Source organism: Taeniopygia guttata, chromosome 24 (assembly GCF_048771995.1).
Source record: "Taeniopygia guttata chromosome 24, bTaeGut7.mat, whole genome shotgun sequence".
NCBI lineage: Eukaryota > Metazoa > Chordata > Aves > Passeriformes > Estrildidae > Taeniopygia > Taeniopygia guttata.
Window position 1 is genome coordinate 1,862,484 of NC_133049.1, and position 18,698 is coordinate 1,881,181.

Consider the following 18,698-nt stretch of genomic DNA (forward strand, 5'->3'; position numbering starts at 1 on the left):
GCAGGGAGCAGAGACCCCAAGCTGTCCCCTCTCATCCAGTCAGCCCAGAGCTATGCAGAATAGACTGAAGCCTGTCCAAGACTGGCTTAAAAATATTCAGCAATTCCTGCATTTTGAGAGAAAATGAGGGGTTTGGCAGAGAGAAGTTTGTCAGCATTTCTTTGGAAAGTTTTGTCTGCAGTGAAGAGAGGAACAAGTGTCCAGCTGAGGTCTTGAGGGCAATGTGAGGAACAGGAGATTTTCAGCTGTGGTGATTCTCCTCCACCCCAGAGGGTCTCACTCTCATGTCCATTTGGGGATAATTTATGGGGACTCCTACCTCATAAAAAGCTGCCTGTCACAGACTCGTGGAATCATTCAGGTTGGAAAAGCCCTGTAAGCCCCTCGAGTCCAAGCATCCCCCCAGCACTGCCACCATGTTCCCACTAACCACGTCCCCAGTGCCACATCCAGGGATGAGGACTCCACCACTGCCTTGGGCAGCCTGTTCCCACCTGACCACCCTTTCAGTGACGGATTTTTCCCTCATATCCCAGCTACACCTCCCTGGTGCACCTTGAGGCCTTTTCGATCCAGCTTCCTGCTCCTATGGGCTTGAGCTGTCCTGGATCCCTTCTCCATCATTTCAATCTTCTTGGGCATGTGCGGGTTAACTTCATTTGCTTTGCTGTCAGGAATAAACCCCCCCTGCAACCCCAAACAACTCTTCCTATTTATATCCCTGGTTTAATCAGGAAGGCTAGCACTTCCATAGCTACGTGATTAAAAATTAGGAGACCAGATTCAGTAGTGGTGTCTCATAATAACAACCAATCCTGGGAGCACAGTGGATGAATAATGGATCACGGCTTCTTGCTTTCCCTCCTTTCTTCTTCTCCCCTTTTCATCTTTTCATTCTCCTCCTCCTCCTCCTCCTCCTCCTCCTCCTCCTCCTCCTCCTCCTCCTCCTCCTCTGTCTCCTCTCCCAGGCTGGAGGTGGGGTGGGGAAGGAATACATCCATCCTTCATATTGCAGAATTTAGAGAGACATCACTGATTCCTCTTCATCAAACCCTCCACCCCAAGCAAATTCCCTGTTAGGGAGCCTGGAGACATCAATAATTCACAGCTACCTGGAGGACTGGGTGATGAAAACCATTTACTTGGGAAGAGATAGCCAGAACCCATCCTTTCCTCACTGCCATGAGCAGCTCCTCACGGCTGGCTGCTGATCCCATAGGGAGGAACAGGAGCAAAAATGTAAAAAACAAGAATTTCTGGCACAGGCCAGACAAATGATTCCATGTTTGTTTGCATTATGTTCTCCCCTGTCCCATAATATCCCCTAATGGACACACTACATTGCTTTGCAGGGGAGACGTTGCTGCAGGAATTCCAGGGAAAAAAGTCAGGAATGCCAAACATCCCACCATAAAAGTTCCTTCATTAAATTCCAAGATGGTCTTCAGAGAAAGATTTGTGGGTTGTTTTTTTCCCCACTCTACAAGATGAATTTTCAATACTTTTTACAAGCAGAGGTCAAAGTCAATTAATGGATTCAGTGAGGGGGAAAAAAAGCTATTGAAAAATGCCAGATTTGGTTTTAAACAGCATAAACTCATCCAATGAAATAAAATAAATAAATCTTAAAAATTAAAATTCATACTTCCTTTATAGTTAAATAACATCAGAATGGAGCAGAATTGTTCCCGTTTTCACATCTCAGTGACAGGCATTCCAACTAGCCCAAACCACAGATTTTCACTTTCTTGTTCCACTCCTTTAGCCTGAGAAGAAAAAAAAAAAAAAAGGTACATTTTGGATTCGTGTAGAAAAGCTTTTTTTCCCGGTCCTTGGGTTCTACCCACTGAGCTGAAAAATCCCATTACTCCCAGCCCGGCAGCCGTGTGTGCCCACAGCACATCTGCAAATCCTGGCCTGGGGCAGGCAGCACCTCGGGATTGTCAGGGACCAGAATCCCTTCCCAGTTGCCACCCCAGCCCTGTGCTGGAGATTTTAAATCCTTCTCAGCCAACCACAACGCAGGGGCAGCTCAGGAGCAAAGCCAGGCTTGGGGATTTCAGAGGGGGCTTAGGCCAACTTTGGTTCTGAGGGAGAGCAGCACCGACTTGGAACAAAACCAGCTCCACTTTGGCAGAAAACTGTCGGATTGCACCCAACTGCATCCCCTCTTCTCAGGGTCTGCAGTGCTGGAATGGTCCCAAGAGTGTAAAAATCCTTGTTCTCCCAGCCCGTGCAGCCAAAGGAGTCTGAATGTGCAGGGTCGGCTTCTCAAGGTTGTTTATTTTCTCTTATCCATAACATTCTTTCTCTGACCTGCTGAGCTCTGTCCAGCAAGTCAGCCATGACATTCTGCCCATCCTCTTGCGTGGTGTTTACATTTTAGACTAGAAACTACCTGTACTGTGTTTACAATAATCTATCATCTATGTTGAACAGTGTATCTCTACCTTAAACCAATAGAAAAGTGTCACCATCACATCAAGACATGGAGGGCAAGGAAAAGGAGAATGTCAGGACATGCCCAAATCCCTCCATCTTGACCCCCTGAACTACATTCTAAAAGCCCCAAAATTCTATTTTTTCACCCTGTGTTAATTCAAATATCACACTACCCAAACCCCTGTGGCTTCTAATTCTTCATAAACTTGGCAACCTTTTCCACAGGCTAAAATAGAAGCCACATGTGTTTTTGACTTCATACCAAGGTCTCTGAGCCCCCTGCCAGGGTCTCGAGACAGCCAGGGCAGCCAGAGGGATGTCCTGGACCCCGACACGCTCTGAAGGATGATGAGGGTTGGAGGGTTCTGCCACCCACTTCTGAGCAGGGTGTGAAGGAGCAATTTCCCATTTCTTGAGAATGCCTTTCATGTGTCCTTCACATTCCTGCTGGCCTCCCAGCCCCACGCCAGCCCCAGGAGCCCAGCCATGGATGGATGGACAACACATCTGTCTGTAGCACAAACAGAATTTGGCTTCCCAAGGGGCATGGCTGGGAAGAACTCAGTGCCTTTGGGCAGTGCTTTGGGCTGGAAGGGGGCTGCCAGCAGCTTTCAGCAACAAGGAGGTTCCCTGCTGTTTCCCTGGAATTATGTGAGGCATCCATGGGATTGGGGATGCTGTTAAAGAGCCAGGGAGAGGGAGGGCAGAACTCAGGTCTCTCAGAGCAGAAAAGTGCATTTGTCTTACTTAGTCAGGAACTTTTATCTCTTGATGAAACACCCACCAATGGTCAGTAAAGCCACACTTTTCATGGTTCACCTCTGGAACGGGCTGGAGTCCTCATCCCTGGGGGGGTTTAAAAGCCATGTGGATGTGGCATTTGAGGCATTTAGTGGTGGGCTTGGCACTGATGGGGGAATAGTTGGACTTGATCTTAAAGGCCTTTTCCAACCTAGATAATGCTCTGATTCCATGAGGAGCTGGACAAAGCTCCATCTCCAGCACAGATCCTGGGTGGAGCAGACCCATCACGGTAGCAGAGATAAAAGCTCCTCCCTGCAGGATTAAAGGACAGCCTCTCTCTCCAGCTGGATTTCTCATCTCTTACTGTTCTGGGGTGCCAGGTACAAGAGCTGGTCCCAGAAGAGAAAACCAAATGCCCCTCCTGTGCTTCTGTGCCCCTCCTGTGCTTCCCTGTTTCCACCTGTCCCTGTCTCTGCCTTCATTTCCAGCAGAGATGCCCAGGGCTGTGAGATACCAGCAGAGCCCAGAGCTGCAGCCTCCCACGGGCTCTCAGGTGCCTTCAAAGGAAGACTGAGGTGTTAAATGTCTCTGTTCCCCCTGGCTAGATCTGCATTCCCAGAGGGAGGTGCTGAGAAGCCTCCCTGTGGCAGGAGGTGACCACAACCTGCTTGTGGGGGTGACAGGGACATCAAAGAGGGCAGGGAGTGTCCCCATTGCTCCGTGGTCCCTCTGGGACAGCGGGCTGCCAAGGGAGCCCTCTCAAAGGCAGGCACCTGGAGGTCACGCTCCTGATGCCCAGAGGTTATTCCACCCTGAGTCCTACAGGTCCAAATCCAACTGCCCTTTACCCCAAAACAGCCTCACCTCCCTTCCACTTCAGTCAGAGCAGGGGTCACACCCAATCCTCTCCAATCCCTGTATCCTGTGTCCAGCAGCAGCCAGTTAGAGATCCCCAGGGAGGAAGAGAGGAGCAGGGATATTTATTTCAAGCAGGGATATTGCTCTCAAAACCACCCTCCCAGAGTTTGCAGCTCAGGGACACGCAGAGCTTTGAGGATTTAGTAGCCCTCGGTGGATTTATCTGCCACAGACCTGATCCCTCATATTCCTGCAAAGCTTGCAGCCACCTGGCCCAAGTCCCCTCAGAAGTTGCTGCTGCTGGAGTTCAAATCTTGGGCACAAGAGCAGCAAAAGGCAGGTGGCTCTAACCTGGGCACTGCCATGGCCATCCCAAACCATCTGCAGAGTCCGAGAGGGGCAGAGCCCTGGCAGCTCAGCCCCCACAGATGGCTCCAGGAAGGTGGGGTTCATGCTTCCAATGACATTGTCTCCTCTGTGCTCTTTCATTGCAGTTCCTCCAGATGACCCTGTCATTTTGGGGGGGCCCATCATCAGCCTGAGAGCAGGAGACCCCCTGAACCTGACCTGCCATGCAGACAACGCCAAGCCAGCAGCCTCCATCATCTGGATGAGGAGGGGAGAAGTCATCAATGGAGCCACCTATTCCAAGGTGAGGCAGGGTGGGGCTGGGACAAGGCCTGTGCTCCTGAAAGGGGTACCAGGCCTGACACTTGACACAGCCCCAAACATTTGGGGCAGCACCCTCAGCTCTACCGAGCTCAAACTCTCACCCTGTATCCCTTCCCAGTGGGGAGGCTGGGAGGAAAACAGCAGGATGCAAGTAAAAAGCCACAATCTGTCACCAAAATGGGCTCTGCTCTGAATTTGGCTTTTTGTACCTTCTCACAGCTTGTAATTGCCTGGTGTGGCAATTCTCCCCCATTAATCCCACCTGGGTGTGTGTTCATGTTGTGTACAGCAGCACTGACCCAGCCCTGGTTCTGCAGCAGAACCTCTGGATCAAAGGGGTGGTTGCAGTGACATGTGTCCCCTTCTCCAACTGCAATTTTCCATGAAAAATTGTCAGGGTTCTTGGCATTTTTTAATTTAGACAGAAAGTCTTTATTGGGTCATGAAGGAAATAATCAAAGAGCAATCAGCAGTACACTGGGAATGGGACCCCAAATGTTCTCCTGTTTATGAGCTCCTGATGGATGGTGAGGGTGAAAGATTCAGTAGCACTTGACAGTTTTAATGACATTTTCTAAACAGCAAAATTCGAAAGCTAAAATGGGTCAGTTTGCAGCCAAAACTTCAAAGTGGGCAGTCAGAGCCATTCCTCAAGCTCCCAAAGATCTTTAATAAACATTTCATCCTCGGCTGCCACTGTGAAGCCTCCATCCAGCCCCATTCCAGCAATATCCTGATTTGCTGAGGAGAGCAGAGGGGGCAGAACATCCTTCCTGCCTCCTCCCTCTCCTCCTCCTCCTCCTCCTGTCGTTGTGAGCTGCTTCCCTGCAGCCAGGGGTGAGCAGGGGGAACCTGCCCCATCTCCCTGCCTGCCCTGTGAGAGGCAGCACTGATTAGAGACAGGGAGAACTGACCTCTCTCTCTCTCTCAAATGGAGTGGAATTAATTCAAATCCAGGCCATCAACGTGCAGTTGTTCACAGCTTATCCCCTTCACCTCCAGCCTTCCCTTCCAGGGCTGTCAGGCCCTGAGGAGACAAATTTTGAGCCCTCTCCCTTTCAGACCCACAAGCAGTGGGGAGCAGAGAAGGGGGAATGCCCACCTTTAAAATATTTCCAACAAAACACCCTTCCAAAGCAGAGTTTTCCAGTCTGCAGATCCATCTCTCACAGCACAGAGATCTCCGTGGCATTTTAAGCAGTTGGCAGGGATGGGCTGGGGGGGCACCCCTGCTCTGCATGGGGGAAGCATCCTTCCCTCCTCCTGGAGTCAGGAAAACTCTGAGACTGAACTGCATTTTCTCCTGACTTCCTGAAGGTTTCCATTAGGATCTTCCACATTAAAAAAGAAAATCAGCCTTTAGAAAAACTAGCTGACAATTTTAGACTTTTTTTTGAGTGGGAAGTTTAGGGTCTTAGAAACGTTTCCCTTTTGAAGCTCTCTTTAAAATACTTCCTCAATTTGTCTCTTTCTGCTTTTTCAAGAGAAGTGAAACGAAACCCAGCTTTCCTTTGATCCGGATATTCCAGCCAACCAAAAAACAGTCCTGTTTGGGTTACTGACTGCCTGAAACCACTGAAACCATTCACACTGAGTGATAATTTCTTTGTTATTCTGAATTTCTAGTCCACCAACTGATCCATTTGCAGCCCCCTGAAATCCCAGCCAGGCAGCACAGGACAGCCACGGCTGACTGAAATCCCTATTGAAGGGGATAGGGAACGTTACAAGATCCTGCAGGATTTGGAGGTTAACCTCAAACAGGGGAAATTTTGCACACACTTAGGGTTCACCTCCACCCCAGCACCAAAGTGGGGTGCTCCCCAAGGGAAGTGCACACGGGGTGACAATAAATCAAGGACAGGGCATCATCCTGCATTTGTGTCCAGAGGGGGAACGGAGCTGGGGAAGGGGCTGGAGGACCAGGAGTGTCTGAGGGAGCTGTAGGGGCTCAACCTGGTGAAAAAGAGGCTCAGGGGAACCTTTTGGTTCTCCACAACTTCTGACAGGAGGGGGAGCTGGGCGAGGAGTCAGGCTCAGCTCCCAGGGAACAGGGACAGGAGGAAAGGAAATGGCCTCAAATTGTGCCAGGGGATGTTTAGATTGAATATTTAGAAAATTTCTTTACTGAAAAGGTATTCTGCCACTGGAACAGGCTCTCAGCAGGGTGGTGGGTTCCCCATCCCTGTTCCAAAAACCTGTGGAAGTGGTGGAGCAGGATGTGGTTTAGAGGGTCAGTGCTGGCAGTGCTGGGTAAATGGATGGACTCAATCTCAGAGAGATTTTCCAACCTTCATGACTCTGGCATTCTGGGCTGATTGTGGTGACAGTTTCTCAGCATCATTCCTTGTCTCATGTGCTTGAGAGGCACCAAACTGTGTGCATGAAGGCTGTGCCACGATGACCCAGGGAAAGCATTAGTCTTGGAATCAAAGAATCATTTCCGTCGGAAAAACCCTCCAAAATCAAGTCCAACCATTCCCCCAGCTCCGCTAAGGCCACTGCTAAACCATGTCCCCAAGTGCCACAGGCACACATCTTGCTGACATCTGTTTATCTCCCAGTAAAGCCCTGTCTTACACTGTGAGGAACAAACTTGAAGGATACCGACTTAGAAGGAAAAACTGCCTGGCAGGGTCCAAAATCCACAGTGGATAAACCAGAGAGAGGTCAGAGGTTGGAGAATGATTAAAAGACTGAAAACCACACGACATCTTGAGAGCTCTGAGGGCTCAGCTTATCAAAGTCAGGGTTAAGGGGTGACGTGACCTCATGTAAGAACTTGCAGAAGGATTAGGGGATGGTAAGGAAGCGCTCCCAGGCTCCTGTGCTCCCAAAAGAGGCACCACAGCTGAAGTCAGATAAATCCAGGGAAGAAGCACAGTGCCAAGGCTGAGCAGGCAGAGCTGGTAACCACCTTGGCTGAAAAGCCAGGTGTCTGCTTAAGAAGGCAGGCACTCCCCTGAAATGGAAAATGTAAACCCCCTCCCTACAAATTATTATAATTTTGAAATTAAGGGGCTCTTGGGCAAAGATGTGGGAGTAGGAATAACAGTTCTTTTTTAGGGAAGAAAATTTAAAATAAAATAAAAAATGCAGTAGTACAAAACACCACTGCTAAGAGTCAGAGCAGGCCCTGGCAGCTGTGGGTCAGGGAGGTGGCAGCAGCCCCATCCCAGGGTGGCTCAGCCCTCCTGCAGTGCCAGCTGTGCTTCTGCTGGAGCAGGATCCTGCACAAGGGGGGAGTTTTCCTCTGGAGCTCCAGGGCTGGGGGAGATGGGCCTGGGCTCCTCTGGGAATGCAGTGGGGAAGAAAGCTGCTCCTCTGGGAATGCAGTGGGAAAAAAGCTGCTCCTCTGGGAATGCAGTGGGAAGAAAGCTGCTCCTCTGGGAATGCAGTGGGGAAGAAAGCTGCTCCTCTGGGAATGCAGTAGGGAAGAAAGCTGCTCCTCTGGGAATGCAGTGGGCAAAAGCTGCTGTGCTGTTCCCAGGTCAGATTGTATCCAGGTAGGAATGCTCGGCTCCTCCCCTGGGCAGAGCCTCTCCCCATGGGATGATGGAATTTTCTCAGCCATGCAGGGACACTCACTGGCCATTAACAAGAGATAATTAATAATTAATAGCCCATTAACAGAAGATCTCTCCTGGAGGGAGGATTAGTTGTGGGAGCAATAAAGAAAACTGCCCAATGAACAGAAGATAACTGCCCCAGCTCTGACAGATGGTGAATAGAATACACAGCCCCATTTCCAACCTAGGACACCACCAGAGTTTGGATCTCTGGCCCCCATCAGTGAACACCTGAGAGGTGATAATTTACCATGGGCTGGGCCAGCCCACAGCAGCCAAGGATCCATGGCCAGGGTCTGTCTGTGCTGGCAGCTCGCATCTCCTCATTGCTGTGGGAAGTGCCCAGGCAGCTTTGTGCGCTCACCTGGCAGAAGATGACAGCAGGGTCACAAAGCCATTTGCCTCTGGCTCCCTCTTTGCTGGTGGGTGAGGCGTCTCACTGGAGCTTTCCTCCCTGGCCTAGGCACAGCACGGCTGCAGGGAAGCAGATGGGAGTTAAGAGCCCAATTCCCGGGAGAAGTGCAGTGAAATTTGTCTTTGTTATTCCCCCTAAGGCTTTTGGCAGACTCCAGCCAGAGGAGCTGTTAGTGCAGGAAGCTGCTTGGCTGAGAAGCTTTTATTGAGCCTGGGGATGGGGAAAGGGCCCCTCTCCAGCAGGAAAGTCCTTTCTGTCAGATTATGCCCTTTTCTGACCCAGAGATGGGGCAACTGAGAGGTATTTTAAAAACTTTTATTCCATTTTCAGTCTCATGTGAAGGGTGAAACAATTATATTTATAATTATATATATTTATATAATTATAATATATATATATTATATACCTCTATATATTGTATAGTTATAATTCATGCTATTAAAATCAGAAGCCAACTATGTCCTAATTACAATACACTATAAGCATTTCTTGGCCTATCAGATTTGCCACACCATGCTGTAAATGCTTTAAAGCCAATCATTTAAAATCACCTTTTATGGATCCTATTACAGTGCATCTTTCATAGTTCTATTTCTCCAAAGTATCTAATCTTATTTGCAAGGCCACCTTTTGAAACCTGTTTCTAGTTCCATTTCTCTCTCAACAATGTCTGTCCTACTCCATGGCATTTCTAAGTCAGCATTCCTTGTCTCAAGGTTTGTATACAGATGCACACTGCGTGATCCTTCTGTCAGGCTGCGAGAGTTTTCTGCAAATCCATTTCCACTTTCCTCATCCCTGTTTCCCCTGGCAGACACTCCTCCGTGACGGCAAGAGGGAGAGCATCATGAGCACCCTGTTCATCGCCCCCTCCGACATTGAGAACGGGGAGAGCATCGTGTGCCGTGCCACCAACAAAGCCATTCCCAGCGGGAAGGAGACTTCTGTCACCATCGACATCCAGCGTGAGTACACAGCTGGCTGAGCCACCTCTGGCTGCTGGGACAGCCCGGCCTCTCTGCCCTGTCCATCACTGTCCCAGCACTCTGACTCCAGGCAGGAGCAGCATGCTGCAGCTGCGGGTTTCTCTTTACTGGGATACTGGAGTATCAAGAGAGTGAAGTCACAACTGGGAAATTTCATGACCCCTGAGCTCCCTGAGGAACACCCACACTACAGAGATATCCTGCTCCCCGTGTGCCCATGGATATGAGCAAAGCAGCACCAGCTGCCGTGCTCCGGGTTGCCCAACTGTGCCCTGATCCAGGCCCTCAGGGGTTTTTGGGGCAGGGATGGATCCCAAAGGGTTTTGGGTGAGCAAGCAATATTTCTGGGCATGGCCAGTAGCAGAGATAAGTCCCGTTAGGGTTTCCAGTGCAGAATCCTGTGTTTCCAGACTTACAGGCAGTTCAGTGATACATTTTTTGTAAGACCCCTGATCGGGACAGTGTCCCTCGCATGACACAAAGCCAGCACCAGTCACCACCTCAGGGGACAGGGCTGTGGTCAGGGCTGTACTATTCACCCTTTCCTGTAAAGCCACAGAGCAAAATCTGCCATCTTCCAAAATTCACATTTCAGAGGCCTCTTCCCTCCTTCTCCACAGTAGCCGTTGCTCTTGGGCTCCCCTAACCCCTTCCAGCCACGCTCCATTCACACACCCAGTTCCTGCAGCTGTATTTACCCATGACTTGCAAAAGCAGGATGTTCAATATTAGCATGCCAGCTGCTTTCCAGAGACCAATTAAAACTGGCAAACTCAACTGAACAAACTCAAGCGCAGCAGAAAATTCACCATTTAAGACTTCCAGCTTTTGCTGCCGGAAGATTACCAGGCTCTTGGGTTGCTGGCTGCATGTCCTGACAGAACTGGACAGATAAAATGAGATAATAGCTTGGGTTATTTCACAGCCAGCAAACAGCTACAATAGCTGGAGACACACTCACACAAACAACGTGGAGCAGAGACATCATTACACCAGGGCAGTACAGTGTGGGCTGGAGACGTGAGCTGAATCCCCGAGCCACATGGAATCTGCTCGGCAAAGAGGAAAACCCGATAAAGAACACCAATTTTCACTCTGAGCTATTAAATACTCCAAGCTGTGAATATAATAACAGTAATATTCTACCCAGCTATTAAAAGTATGTTGTTCTTAATGGTGGCTAATGAAGATATCAATTTTCCAAAGCTGGATGGGTGATGGGATAGAAAAATAATAATGTGGATTAACCAAGCTGAGGTGGGATACATTTTGACCTGGATGCAAAAGCCTGCTCTAGCTGCATCTAGTAACAGAATCACAGAATCATTAAGGTTGGAAAAGACCTCTAAGATCATCAAGTGCAACAATTAGCCCAGCTTTAGCTCATGAGGTTTCACTCCCAGCCTTGTAGGCAACCAGCTGCATTCACTTTGCAAAGAGCTAAAGGTGTTTTTCCTAGGCAAAAAATCTGGACCACTCATTTTTCCCTAGGGAATTATTCTGAGACGTCCTGCTCATGGGTCTTCTTCCAATATCTAGCAGAGAAGCAGCACCTCAGGGAGAGAAAGAAGTGGTTTCTGCAAGAAGAAGGAAAAGCAGGCAGCAGCTGTTGGCTGGGGAGCTCTTCCCAGCCTGGCATGAGCTGCAGCATCCCCCTGGACCCTGCAATCTCCACCTCCAGCAGAGGTGAATTCACACCATTGCAAACATCACCCAGCTGCGTGGTTTGAGAGATGGCCTTGCACAAGAATCCCAGGGAACCAAAAATAATCCTTCCCAGGAAGCAGCAGCCTGGTAAATCACTCCTACTGCTTTCTTCCATTTTCTTCTGCAACTCAGAACGTCATCAATGCTCACAGGCAGCAGAGGAACACGAGGATGGAGGTTATCCCCAGGAAGGGTGTGTGCATGGTGGGAGAGATTATCCTCTTTCAGCTGATGGAAAATTGAAGTTGGGGTCCCATCAGTCTCATGCCTGACCATGATAACAGCAGTGAAAGAGCTGAGTCATTAAACCCTCCCCTCCCAAATATATAAAAAAAGGGGGGTTGATGGAAAGAGCTGGAAAAAACCCCAGTGCAGGGTCTGTAATGGAAACACTAAGCGGCTCCAGCTGGAACATCTGTTCAATGTGATTTCCGTTCCACCAGCCACATCAAAGTCAGCCTCTTGTGAGTTATGCGTTGAACATCACAAGTGGGATTAAAATCATGTTTAATAGTTTGATATGCCATAAACTATTTATACTGCAGGAGCCCAGTGGCTCCATGGAAATGCACACCCAGCGTGCCGGGGTGGCGAGGAGCAGGGTTATTGCTTATCCAAAGCCATTGCTCCAAGCCCCTGCGCACACATGTGCAGTTGCTCATTTTTACACCTTTTTTTGTCACAGCAAGAAGGGATTTGGCTGCATCTGTATGTTTTTGCAGGAGATGGGAGGAGGAGAAGGAAAGTGCAGGGTGATGAGGGGCACATCGCTGTGCTGGAGGGTCTCCTGCTGCGTTTATCCTTGGAGCTTTGCAGTGTTTGATTCCCTTTTGTGCTTCCTGCTGGGAAGTGGAAAGCCCAGGGCTGAAGTGGCGCCTTAGCCTTAGTGAAGAGGTTTGGAAGGGCTTGTCCAAGGGGAGAGGAGCACGGAGAGGGATGTGCACCTGGCAGGGCAAGTGCCAGCAGAGTGCCTGCAGCCCATGGGGCTCAGCCCACAGCCACTCCTGAGGTGCTGAGTGGGAACAGGGGGAGCTGGGGGGTTTGCCAAGGTGCCTCTGGGGCTGCAGGGCTGCTGAGGAGTGATGCTGGCACTGGTACCCATCCCGGTGCCAGTCCCAGTGCAGAGTGGCACCTGCACCAGCACTCAGACCCTCTCCTCCCGCCGCCTGTGGGCTGGCTCTATCTCATTCCATCATTCAGATTCATTACAAGAAGCCAGGCAGGAATTATAATTGCAACCGAGTGGAATTACATCCTGATGAGTTACAATTTGTGTCTTTATTCCCTTTAAAATGCCCCAAAACACAGTGGCACACACAACCCACGCTATCCACAGCACCCACAATACTCAAAAGCCCAATCCCGTTTCTGAAAGGTGAGATCAAAGACTTTAATTCATTTCCTTTGCTATTTTTTTTTTTGTCTTTTTAATTTTATTTTTTTTTTATTATTTTGAGTGCAGGAGGGAGCGGGCTCATTTTAATACAGAGGTTCCTCTCTTTAAATCGTAGGCACAGCTCCTAACCCATCAAACAATGGGGAAGCTACTAAAGAGAAGTGTGATTCATACTTAACAAAGGAAGGTGATTAGCTGTTGTTGTCTAACAATAGGGAAGTGTCAGGATGCCTGGGAATGAATTAGGAGCCCGCTATACATCTCTGGGCTGCTGTGTCAGGGAAGCTCATTTATATTCCCAACTGCGCCCATCTTTATTGTCATTTGAATTGCACATTTTAAAATGAAATTAGGGTAAATTGAAAATACCTATAATTTCCCCGTCATAATTTCCCATCAGGAAGGCAGGTGGCTTTGCACACAACAAAGCCAGGCTCTGGCTGGGTAAATACCATGGGATGGAGAAGAAGGAGCTCTGGGGCGCTGCTGGGAGTCCGCCTTTCCTTCTCCCCTCCCGCCCAGCCAAGGTCACTGCCGAGGCACCTCTGACCCCAGAGCTGCTGCCCTTGCACCTCGCAGGGCTGCAATAACCCAGACTGGCAGGCAGTTCCCACACCAGTACGCCCAGTTGGAGCCCACACCCTCAGAAAGGCACTGAGCAGCAGGACCCTGAGCTGGGTGTGCTGGGGGCAGAGGCCAGCAGGGAAACTTCCATCCCTGGTAAGCCAAGGACACTCCTGGGCTTGGCTGGAGTGTGGCTCCACAGCATCCCCACAGGAACTCGAGCTCTGGGGGTGTCCAGCCCTGCACCCACACCCCACACCCCGCCCAGGGCTCTGGGGTGCCCCAGCACACCTGAGGCCAAGGGAGGTGCCCTGGACCAGGAGGTACCACCCTGTGGCAAGCACATTTCTCTCCCTCTCAGGATTTTTTATAGAGGTGCACAGAGAGAAATGAAATAGAAAACAATTTCTATTTCTGCTCCTTGTTTTCCCATGTGGAATGTGTTTGGAGAATTGTTTCCCTGGGGTGATGCTTGGTTGGATTCTGGTGAGGATTGTTTGAGCCTGATGGCCAATCCAACCCACCTGGGGCTGGACTCTCAGAGAGGGTCACGAGTTGTGGGGGAGTTAGAGTCAGAGAAAGTAGTATGTAGTTTTAGTATCCTCCTTTTATACAGTATATTAATGTATTTTAGCATAGTTATAATAAAGAAATAATTCAGCCTTCTGAATTGAGTCAGACATGGTAATTTTTTCCCATTGGGTTTGCCTACATTTACAATAGCACCCAGCTTCTCTGCCCCCCTGCCTGTCACCTGCAGCCTTTCCCCGTTTTCCAGCTGGGATGAACATTGCTGGAGCACCTGGAAGAGGAGAGAGGCAGCAGGGAAAGTTGGACACGTACCATGGCCTATTTTAGGATGTGTTTTTGCATATGTGCAGCAGACTCCCACCTCAAGGGCAGGAGAGCCCCTCAGCTGGGTCAATGAACCCCAACACCCTCTGCCATGGGACAGCTGGTTCTTCAGGCACCAAAAAAACCCTCCACAAGGTCATTTCTTTCTGCTTTTTGCCCTCAAATGAGGTCCCATGCTTAAAACCTAAAGCTGAAGGCCTCAGTTATCATAAAAAAAATTAAAACAACTCTGGATATTCTTCATCTGTACATTTCACCCATTTCCTGCTTGCTTTTATTGGTTCTTTCCTAAATTTTATTTGCTGCTAAAGCATTTAGATGCTTCTCATATGAAAAGAAGGAGAGAAACCGAGGAGCAGTTGGAAGACTGGAGCAGCCTGTGACACCAGTAAGGCCTTGGCAGAGATGATTAGGCTGATGAAAGAGCAGAAATGCCACTTTAAAGTTAGAGGATAGACAAAAAATCACTGTTATACAGCGAGATATTAAACTGGAGTGTCTCAAAGCAGGCAAGTTTATGTCCTTAAATGAGAATCAGAGCCAGCAGTCACATTTTCCAAGTGAAATGTTACATCAAATGGTGTCTGTGGCTCCTCTTCCTGTCTTATTCGCTGAAGCCCTTCAAGAGAAGAGCAGCGTTCGTGGCATCAGCCTGTCTGACAAACCTTATATGGCTTTAAACTGAAAAATGGCTTCCTATTGCCAGAGGACAGGGCTAGATGAGATCTCAGGAAGAAATTCTCCCCTGTGAAGGTGATGAGACCCTGGCACAGGTTGTTCAGAGAAGCTGGAAGTGTTCAAGGCCAGGCTGGGCGAGACTTGAAGCAGCTTGGTCTTGTGGAAGTGTCCCTGGCCATGGTAGGGGCTGGGACTGGATTGTCAAAATCGGAGGTATTGATGATCCCGAGGTTGTAGAAAGTCTCTGTCTGTCAGCCCCGCTGCCAAAGCAGAAGCCATAATTGGTCTGTGCTGTTTCAAGGTTGTTTATTCTGTTTATCTCTAACATGTTCTGCTGCCCTGCCGCAGCTCTGTCCTGCAGGGCAGCGTGTGGGGCTCTGCCCTCAGTGGGATGTTACAAACATTAAATACCACAAACTACCTGTGCTGGATTTACAATAACGTGCCAATATCTGTCACCTACATTGGACAGTGTGTCCCCAGCCTGAACCAACAGAAAGATGCCAACACCACAGTGAAACATGGAGGGCATGAAGAAGGAGAAAAAGGACAAGACACACCCAATTTCCTCCATCTTGTCCCCTTTGAACCCCTTATCTAGATCATAAAATTTTACTTTTGCACCCGTGCTACACTTAATTATTACTCATATCAAACACTCAGAGCTTGTAATTCATCCTGTAAGATTGAAAACTCCTCTCCATGGACAGAGATCACAGCCAGTGTCTCTGGGGGCTCTGTCCAGGGGGGTTCCTGACCCCTGCCAGGGTCCCAGACCTGCCAGGGCAGCCAGAGGGAAGCCCTGGGTTCCCACACTGGATGATCTTTAAGGACCCTTCCAAGCCAAGCCATTCTGGGATTCTGTGACATCACAGCACCAAGGAGTCTCAGTGCTTTTGCCAGGCTTTCTTTCAGCCAGGTTTTTCTCTGCAGCCTGAGAAGCTGGCAGGCAGCAGGCAGGGATCTGCAGCTCTCCTGGGTTGCTCATGGCCTGTCTCCTTTTGCAGACCCGCCCCTGGTAAACCTGTCCGTGGAGCCGCAGCCGGTGCTGGAGGACAACACTGTGAAGTTCCACTGCTCCGCCAAGGCCAACCCTGCTGTCACCCAGTACAGGTAAGGTGGCACTCCTGGCACTCCTGGCACTCCTGGCACTCCTGGCACTCCTGGCACCTCAGTCCAGCCCTCTGCTGAGAGCGTCTCACCTTCCCTTTGCAACACTTCCCCTGCAGGTGACCCAAAAGATCTCAGCCCCCCTGGCTGTGGTTTCTGGTGGCCCTTCCACCTCCTCCCGTGTTTCTCACCTCTTGGTGCTCACTGTGGCTCATCCCCACAGCCTCTGCTGCCCCCACATGCTGGAGCCAGCCCCGCTCCCTGCTGTGGCAGGGTCCTTGTCCCCACCCTGGTGGCTCCCTGGTGCCACTCTGGCCTGGATGATGCTGTTGCATGTTGAGAGGCTCCTCTCCTGCCGCATTCTGCAGCTTCTCGGTGAGGGATTCATCGGCACCTGGAGCGGATTGAGGGGCCTGGCACTGAGCTGGCAGAGCCATCTGTTTGGGGACATCACGAGCAAAGCACACCGAGTGAAAAGTCTATTATGGGAGAATTCCTCTCCTTTTTTTGCACACTCTTTCATGATTTGAACAAAGCAGCTCCGTCGCCATCTCCGTGTAACCCTTAAGCAACCACCATGAGCCTCTCTGTGCCCAACACGGTGGAGCTCAGGAGGGACCAGAGCAGAGGTGCAGGTGCCAGAGATGTAAGGGGACACAGGGGATGGGGTCTCCCTGAGTGAGCCATTCTCCCTGAGTGGATGGGGTCACATCTGCTAGCCACAGTCTGCAGTGCCCCTGCACTGGCCACGGTGAGCTCAGGGCAGGTCATGGTGGTTGAGGACATTTGGAGCAGGAGCTTGTTGCTGAGGGAGGTCTGGGGTGCAGGCAGTGCATGGGGTCCCTGCCAGCCCCAAGCCTCCCTGGTCCTCTTCTCCCTGGTGACCAGGGAAAGGATCTGAAGGAACAGCTGGAGCTGGGCCAGGGGAGGGTTAGGTTGGATTTTAGGAAAAGTTTCTGTCCCCAGAGGGTGCTGGCACTGCCCCGAGGCTGCCAGAGCTGCAGGAGCCTTTGGACAGCACTGCCAGGGATGCCCAGGTGGGATTGTTGGGGGTCTGGGCAGGGCCAGGGGCTGCCCTGGATGATCCTGGTGGGTCTCTCCCAGCTCAGGAGACTCTGTGATTCTGTGAGCGCACATCCAGGGGTTGATGGGCAGGAGAGCAGATGCTCTGCACTGAGCAGAGTCACTGCAATGGACCCTTGGCTGTGGGTGTGAGGTCTCCTGCATCAGAAAACACCCCTTCTCTCACAGTTTTTTTTTGTCTAAGCAGACAAAATATGGGTATGGAAAGCGGAGCAGGCTGTCAGCACACTTTGGGAGAAAAGAGCTTTGTGTAACCAGGTACATCCCTGTCAGCCACTCTCCCCTCCTTGCTGGAAGGCTGAGCATGCACACACAGACTCACCATCCCTTCTGCCTCTGCAGAACCACCCATGGATAACAGAGGAGGCACCTCGGGGGACAGGTTACCATGACCCGCCTCCTGTTAGGCTGGTACAGCTTAATTAGTGCAATCAAGTTTCCAGGTAGGAACTATCCCTTCCGGCTGGATACCAGCACAACAAAGCAGTAATTGTGTTCCTGGTTACACAGAAGAGTTATTAATTTGAGAAGTCAATTAATGTCAGAGATACAAATAGCCCTGGTTTCATATTTACAGCTGGTAGGAGAACAAAGTGCATGGCAGGCTGGGTGAAGGACCCACGTGGTTCTTACCCCAGGCCTGATTCTGGTACAGTCCAATGCAAAGCAGCCATCTCTGGTCAAAGAACCAGACAGTGGCAAAACTTCTGCTCCATCAGCCTGATTGTCAACAAAGGAACCTTCCACATCATCCCTGACCCCAGCTGGGCTGAGCCCTTGTGCACTGGGGCAGCCTGGAAGGCTCCAGACTAGGGTTTCCACTTCCTTGGACAGGGACTTTGGACAAGAGGAATGACTTCCCACTGCCAGAGGGCAGGGCTGGATGGGATATTTGGAAGGAATTCTTCCCTGTGAGGGTGGGCAGGCCCTGGCACAGTTGCCCAGAGCAGCTGTGGCTGCCCCTGGATCCCTGGCAGTGCCCAAGGCCAGACTGGACAGGGCTTGGAGCAGCCTGGGACAGTGGAAGGTGTCCCTGCCATGGCAGGGTGTGGAACAAGAAGGGCTTTAAAGTCCCTTCCAGCCCAAACCATTTTAGCATTCTGTGATTTCTCTTGGCTGTTAGCACCCTTGGGATCCATGCCCAAGCCAAGCTGAGTTGCTTTTCTCCACCAAGCTGAGGGGGATCCAACACTCCTCTCCCATCTTTGCTGCTGTGTTGGCAGTGCAGGTTTTTGCTGTCCCCTCTGGCTGCAAATGCCACCCTCTGCCCTTTTCCTTCCTTTTCACCCATTCTGAGGCTACAGGTCTTGTCACCCTTCCTGTCCCCTGGGCCTCCATGATTCTACTTTGCTGCAAATGGCTCTGGGATTCATTTCATGATGGATTTTTCTCTTTAAGCTAATTGCATGTTTTTTTTCAGGCCATACTTTCCCATAAAAAGAGTTTTGGGCAGGAAAAAAAAAAAAAAAAGACATGATAAATTCAATCACTTTGGGTTTTTCATTTCTTGAGTTCCTTTAACATGTAAACTTCACACAAGGCTTTTTCCCTACCACTGTGACAAGCAAACAGGACTCAGCAGTGCTCACTGGGGCCTCCTTCTGCTTAAAGGCTCTGAT

General features: G+C 50.2%; 1 protein-coding gene across 6 annotated transcripts in view; it reads left to right on the forward strand.

The window, feature by feature from the left end:
- KIRREL3 (kirre like nephrin family adhesion molecule 3) overlaps positions 1-18,698 on the forward strand; it is a 385,643-nt gene that overhangs the window by 317,806 nt on the left and 49,139 nt on the right. For all 6 annotated transcript variants that reach the window (XM_072918286.1, XM_072918287.1, XM_030290681.4 and 3 more), the window contains 3 exons: positions 4,539-4,696; positions 9,515-9,665; positions 15,894-15,999. In XM_072918286.1, the coding sequence (XP_072774387.1) occupies positions 4,539-4,696; positions 9,515-9,665; positions 15,894-15,999 (415 nt within the window). The remainder of the gene's footprint in view (positions 1-4,538; positions 4,697-9,514; positions 9,666-15,893; positions 16,000-18,698) is intronic.